Below are 7,626 nucleotides of genomic sequence, written 5' to 3'. Positions count from 1 at the left end.
GCCACAATGTTCGTTCCCATACTCCTCCGAAACGGCTCGACCGATTCTCATGAAATTTTTTATGCATATTCAGTAAGCCTGAGAATCGGCTACTATCTATTTTTCTAACCTCTAAGTGATAAGGGGTTTCACCCTAAAAATTTTTTTTAATTTTTTTGATAAAATTTTTTTTTTTTTAATTTTTTTATTATGCGGCATCAAAAAATACATACAACTCTAAATTTGCACTTTTTTTATCACCAACCCTTGCTTTTTAATAGTCATTTTTATAATTTTATCGTTTGGTAAGTTATCCCCTTATGTGTCTACCGGTGTCACTTCTCACCCTGTAAACAGCACGGAGTAGGGATGTTACCTCTACAGTTTTCGGCTATTATTAGTGTTTATGCTTCAAGCGTATTCTTTGTCCATAGCACCAATTACTACTTTTGAATGAGCATAATATTCAATATCGGGCTCATACTGGAATGCTAGACGCAGAAATGATGTAGCTACAAATGCTCGATGTGCCTGTTGGCGTTGTTGGTCATTCGCTCTGCGTCTATTGACAGTAAAACGGTGTGATTGTCGTTGTTCTAATCTCATGACTTCATTGCGTTCAGCTCGTGTATCGTCTGATTGTTCTTGACGCAATTGCGCCATTCTCACACGCGCTCCAGTATTTTCTTCCTGAACTTGTTCTTCGGTTCTTTGGGCTCTTCTATTTCGAATGCTTCTAGATTTATTTGTATCACGGCTCAAATTGGCCCCTTTGCGTTTTGTTGGCATTGTTCACTGTACAATACAAAACACACATGAATAGAACTGATTGAATTATTTAATTATTATATTAATCATTTATTTTATCTTTGATTACATTAAATATACATGTAAAAATTAGATAGTTTTACGAAAGCGAAAAATTTTATGTTTCTTAATTATATCGAAAATACATATTGTTAGAAATAGTGAAAAAAAAAATTCTGTCGAAGTTAGAGCTCTTATAAGTAAACACAAAAAAAAATTTCCCAATGGTAATAAAAATCTAACTATCACCGAATTCGTTTTTCACCATTCCCAACAATATTTTCGTTATAAATAAGAAAGAATAATTTTTGATTTTATAATAAACGTAAAAAATAATTTATACTTACAACTCAATAGCCGTTGTTTGCGGGAACTCGTGACACGTGTTAAGTATTTTAGAGGTTATGTAAGTAGTAGTGTGTCTGGGGGGTCTGGCTCCGTCGGTAAAACAGATTTGTGGGTTCGTGTCCATGCTAAGTACCATCCGTAGATATGGGTGACCTGTTTTACCGACAGTAGGTGTTGCCAACTGTAGATATGGATGAAATGTTTTTACCGACATTTTGAGGGTATGGACGAGGTTTTTATCGAGGTTATAGGTGGCGCTGGTGGTGAATTTTCTCGCCATTTTCCCGCCATTTTTAAATTCTGCTATCCGCCATCTGGTGGCTGCTATCTGCTATCCGCCATTTTGAGTCTGCTATCTGAAATCCGCCATCTGGTGGCTGCTATCCACCATTTTGAATTCGCTATCTGGTGGCTGCTATCCGCCATCTGCTATCTGAAATCCGCCATTTTGAATCTGATTTCCACCATTTTGAATTTGAGTTCAACATTTTGAGGTTAGAAAAAAGCATCCTTAACTATTAACCCGCCTTCGGCTCGGCCATAACAGATCAATAGTTCAGGATTACGCATTTGTAGTATGATATATCCATGTTTTATATATTTAAAATGAAGTTATGACAACTACTTGCGAGAAGGATTTACGCAGCACCATCTGGTGGTAGTTTGTATTACTTCTAGCTGCGTAGTAGATGACATCATCAGATAGGTCTGAGCCTGTTCAAGGTCACGTAACTGCGCAGTTCTCTTTGTTCTATTCCTAACTGCGTAGTAGATGACTCATTCTGTTCTGGAATTTTCTTACTGCGCAGTAAATGACGTCATCAAACCGGTTTTAAGGTAGAGGAGTGGGGGTAACTGTGCAGTATTTTCTGCCTATATAAGCAGCTCGCCGAGAGCGTACTTCACAAAACGAAGTACACGTCTCCAGTGAAGTATCAGTTTTCGGTAGGCATTAGTGAAGTATAAGTTCTTGGTGATATACATCTTCTACCTATCAGTATTACTAGTTGTAAGTATTCATTTACTGTCTAATTAATTAATCAAAATATGAATTAAATGAAGGATCATTTAATCAATTGATCAATCACTTTAATTAATTAAAAAATTTTTACAGCTATCAATCATGGATCTTACCAAGATAAATGAGGTTAATTGTCTTACTGGGGTTCTTCCTGTTAAGAAAATGAGAGAGTTGGAGTTTAATCGAGAATATAAGATTAACGGTATCAAAACTATTACAACTCCGTATGGGACTAGGATTGTTGTCAATATAAACGATGAATTTAACATTTATTTACCATCTAGAACTATTCAACATCTGAAAGATGAGGAAATCATGAAGAGTTTGAATGAATTAATAGATCTAGACTATCTCTTTCTGCGTTTCCATGGTGGAAAATATAACAAATTTGAATTCGTCAATTCTAGTCTTGATGTAAAAATGACCAGTGGAATTATTTAATCAATAAAATATTGTATTTCAATATAAATAATTCATTGTTTTTATTTATAATCCCTCACATTTTTAATTTAAGATTAATATTTATAATTCAAATTCCATAAGTTATAATAAACTACTGAGGAAAAAAAATTCTATTTGTTATCTACGATACTATTGTTGCAGTTATAACTATCGATGTTGTTGATATTTAATTGCGAATACTTTGTTATCTATAAATCTGATAAACATTTATATATATATTTATTAAAAAAACTTTTACACTTACAAAATATATTATAATTAAATAATTATTATTAATTATACACAGTAAGACTTAAATTTATTTAATATTATTAATATTTTAAATAACACTTACGATGTTGTCGCTGTGACTATTGTAGTTGCTTTGTGCTATTTCACTAAAATACTAACCCCTAAGATCTTCCTAGAAAGTTCTTTCTTCCTGTAGAGCCAGAGGGCCCTACAATCCTCCAATAGTAGCTATCAAACCGAAAACGCATGATGCTGATTGGTTCTTTCATTGAGCACACACTATACACAGCTGATAAGTTGGTATTTTTGATGTTAACATAAAACGTTTATAAACGTTGTTATGTAAAAATTATTAGATAAATATAATAATCATTTTTCATTATCCCTGAATCCGAAATTTCATCAAAATTCATTAATTTCTTCGATTAAAATTTAATCACTGAAAATTCTACATTAAGGGCTCATTTGGCGCGTGAAAGTAGTCAGTTCAAAATATTAAAAAATTTTTTTTCCAGTTATATATCTAAAATAATTAGATCTTCATTATAAAATTAATCAAATATTAATAATAAAATATTAGAAAATAATAATAATTATTATTTATCTTTATTTCAAAATTATTATTATTATTTAATAAACTAATATAAGACAGATGTATCATCTATAGTCAAATCCAAAAATCTTCTATCGATATATTTTAAAAATCGATACTCACTTTTTATTTTCAAATGACTTATAAAATAATATACAACTTTTAACTTGAACAAAATTAATAATAAATAAATTAAAATAAAATATTAATAACAAAATATTAGAAAATAATAATAATTATTATTATTATTTCAAAAATATTATTCAATAAACTAATAGAAGACAGATGTGTCATCTATAGTCAAATTCAAAAATCTTCTATCAATATATTTTTAAAAATTAATATTCACTTTTTATTTTCAGATGACTTATAAAATACAACTTTTAACTTAAACATAATTATGTTTTTATTTAATTAATTATAATTAATTATTTATAATTTATAAAAAAATTAATTATAATTAATAAATTAAAATAATGAATATAAAAATAAAAATAAAAACTGATTTTCATAATTAAAAATCAAAAACATTTACACCGTCTACAGATGTTTATAGGATATTACAACCAATAACAGTACAGTAAAATTTATTGAATATTCAAAATAAAATACATTTACGTCATCTGTAGATGAGTACCACTATCAACAACAGTGCTGTGAAATTATTTGAACTTAATGACTAACAATAATTAAATTCATTTATTTTAGATTTATTGGGTGCTTACAAACCAATCTTTTAAATTTTTTACATTTTCCAAAGCGCATAAATCAGATAAACAATCATGATAATTACAAAAATGATTATTACATATTTTCATGCTTTTCAAAGATGGACATTTGAAATTTTCAAGATCGATTACAATTTTATTGGCACAATCAATTAAATTTTGGATCCATAATTTTTTTTCGATACCTTTGACATAAATAATTTTTTTATTACAAGTTAAGTAATTAAGAACTTCTTTGAGCTTGTAATATGAAGTTATTCCAGCGTTCCAACCGATTCCATGATAATTTCGGATCAGCCAGGTATTCAGACGTTGATAGCTGGCAGGTAGTACCTTCCAGTGATATGGTGGTTGAAATAGTGTGCATGATAACTCTTCAATATTATCAATATGATCTTGAATTGTTATTGAGGCCAACTCCTTAACAATGAAGCGATTATCAGCTCCTCTGAATCCTTGAACGTCTAGAATGATCTCCATTTTTACTGCTCTTGACAACGAAGAGTGACTGAATGATGACTCTCAAAGTCAACTCAACCTTTTATAATCCGATCTCAGGATTTTACCCCTACCACTCGATAATCTTATTGGTTAATTATTTTTTCTTGATTAATTAATAATTTGATTGGTTATTCAAACTACACAGTATAGTTTTGAACTGCGTAGTAGATGACATCATCAGACAGGTTTGAGCCTGTTCAAGGTCACGTAGTTCTCTTTGTTCTATTTCTGCTACGTAGAAGACGACGTCATCGGACAGGTTTGAACCTGTTCAAGGTTGTGTAACTGCGCAGTTTTCTTTGTTCTATTTCCAACTGCGTACTAGATGACATCATCTCATTTTTACAGGTTATATCTTTCCCCGCCATTTAACTTATGATTTTTAGGTTATGTTTATGCTTCCCCGCCATTTAACTTATGATTGATAGGTTATGCATATGGTTTCCCGCCATTTAACTTATGATTGATAGGTTATATTCCATAACTGCGCAGTTTCTATTTTTAGACTATGACTCATAATTTCTATTTTTAGATTATGACTCATACTATTCTAGAATTTTCTAACTGCGCAATAGATGACGTCATTGCCTGGCTATAAAAGCAGTGCGCCGCGGGGCATACTTCAATACAGTGAAGTACGAGTATACAGTGTGAAGTACGAATTTACAGTGAAGTACAGTGAAGTACCATAGTGTTGTGTCAGAAAATATCTAGCTTTTGAAATCTGCTGTCTGAACTCTGCTACCTGGACTCTGCTACTTGATGCTGGAATTCGCTACCTGGAATCTGCTGACGAAATCTCAATCATGGCACCTCACCGTAAATATCATGTTACTGACACCATGTATGAACTTATTAGATCGACAACGTTCAAGCGTGTCAATACTCAAGACAAAACCCCAAGCTCACTGATGTTCAAGAGGATAATGGAACTTGAGGTTGGAAAAACTTACAAACTAACTGGGATTAGAACTGTTATGACAGATCATGGACCCAACGTTGAAATTGACTTGGAAAACAACTTTTTGATATTCTTCCCTGCTGCCACCAACCAAAAATATCTCAACAATCCTGACATGATATTTAAAATGAAATTTTTGATTTTATGTGGTGCTTTGAATCTACATCTCCGCTATATAGGAACCAACTATAATAAATTCAAGCTTATCAATCACTCTGGAAAATCAATTACGGAAATTGTCAGAGAAGTGTGTTTTGATATGTGTACTTAACTTTTATACTAATTAATTTTTATACTTATTCTAGTAAGGTTTGTAATTAAAAAACATTAAATTACAAAAACATTGTTATTTATTTACTATTTTTAATTACATTAAGTTTATTGATTAGTACAGGTTCAATAATTTTATTTATTTGTTGTATTCTTCGACGAAATCGTTCTCTGTCTCTCGCCGCTTGTTCCCATGGACCTTTCCTCGCTTGTCTTGATGCAAAGTCCCACACATACATGTGATGTATGGTAGGCTCGAGGTTGAACTGAACTGTCATTCTACGTAAGTTTTCTTACAGTGCTGCTGATTGGATTGTATTCAATGATGCGATCATGTATTATTAAACAGTAAGCAGCAGTTTGATTTGGAAACTGTGCTGACGATTCAAACTCCAGGCGTATATCCACAGGTCCAGACTTGATTGACTCGTTCTGCTTGGAACAGTCAATTATATACAGAGGTGCTGTATTCAGAAAATTCTTCTTAGCCAATAGCGGTTCAGCTTCTTTCCCATAGTAAGCACTTTGAAAATTTGTGTACATATCATACATCAAGGCATACTGATTATGCACAATGTTGAGATTCAAATTTCCATATGGATAACTCTGAGAGTTCAATAACAGCTTAATGTCTCTTATGCTGCAGTGATCAAACTCGCTTGCGTTTTGATTCGATTGATTCTTTCTTGCTGTTTGGAATCCAAGGATGACAAAACGAGGTTTCTCAAGCTGGTTGGTTGTTTTGATTACCCAAATATGCTTGTTGGTAGCTGGTAGCAGTGGATACTCATATAATTCCCAAGTCCGGAAACTGATTGGGATAGCTGGATCAGAGGTTATGTAATTCAACACCTCGATTTTTTGCTTGTCAGACATTGTTATATACGGTACAATCCACTCAATTTTTTGGATTGTAATTGTAACATTGTCAGGTGCTGCAGCGGTAACAACGTAAGCATTTTGATCAGTGTTTGATCTGATCAGTATCAATTCATGCTTGGCATTCACGATAATTCGTTGATAATCTTCAGCAAATCCAAGAATGAAACTCAGCGGTACTGAGACATCAAAGTAACCGCTATTATCAGTCAGCTTGTTGTCATCTTCATTAACAATCCAACCAGCATTTTCCAGAATATTTTGTTGTCCCGGACTCAGAGAAGCGTATCCTTTCATAACACTGGTGATACACATTCTTACATCTGTCAATTTCTACACCATTCAACTCATAACGTATCTCTTCAAACATATGACAGACAGCCATGTTGATCATCTTTGTAGTAGCACTTACAGCAGTACCATCAGCTTTCCTCATTCTTCCATAAAAATGTAATGTGCTCTTGCTTGGGAGCAAGCACAGATCTTGATGCTGAACAGCAATCCTGATTTCATCACTGTTGTTGAACGTTGATGATGCGTATGGTAGGTGTGAATGAGCTTCACAGTGTGCAATAGACTCATCAAAAATAATTGATTTTTTTATATCTAAGATTTCCGCCATGGTATTACGCAAGCTAGACAACAAAAACTTATTTTTATCTTATGAATTTTCCACGTAATTCTAGTCCTAGACTTTTTAGGAAGTCTGCGTTCTGACGTGTTAACACTTTCAGAGCTTGATGATGACTGATGATCTTTGGGCATGCTGCAATCCTTTTATACCCATTACCAATCTTTGTCTCATAAACGATACCCATTACAGACTTTTTATATGCAGTCTTATCGT

At 32.5% G+C, this 7,626-nt stretch overlaps 1 protein-coding gene across 1 annotated transcript; it reads right to left on the bottom strand.

The window, feature by feature from the left end:
- Positions 1–6,179: 6,179 nt before the first annotated feature.
- On the bottom strand, positions 6,180–7,401 carry LOC123265422. The gene is made up of 2 exons (XM_044729160.1): positions 7,192–7,401; positions 6,180–7,112 (listed from the first exon to the last, which is right to left on the bottom strand). The coding sequence occupies exons 1-2, from the start codon at positions 7,399–7,401 to the stop codon at positions 6,180–6,182; spliced, it is 1,143 nt and encodes a 380-aa protein (XP_044585095.1).
- Between the last annotated feature and the right edge of the window lie 225 nt (positions 7,402–7,626).

The sequence above is a fragment of the Cotesia glomerata genome, linkage group LG5, assembly GCF_020080835.1.
Source record: "Cotesia glomerata isolate CgM1 linkage group LG5, MPM_Cglom_v2.3, whole genome shotgun sequence".
Taxonomy (NCBI): Eukaryota; Metazoa; Arthropoda; class Insecta; order Hymenoptera; family Braconidae; genus Cotesia; species Cotesia glomerata.
This window is presented reverse-complemented; position numbering and strand designations above follow the sequence as displayed.

Coding starts and splice junctions, on each gene's coding strand:
- LOC123265422 (XM_044729160.1), bottom strand. CDS start 7,401: ATGGCGGAAATCTTAGATATAAAAAAATCAATTATTTTTGATGAGTCT. Junction 7,113..7,191: donor GGAAAGCTGATGGTACTGCT/GTAAGTGCTACT, acceptor TGAATGGTGTAG/AAATTGACAGATGTAAGAAT.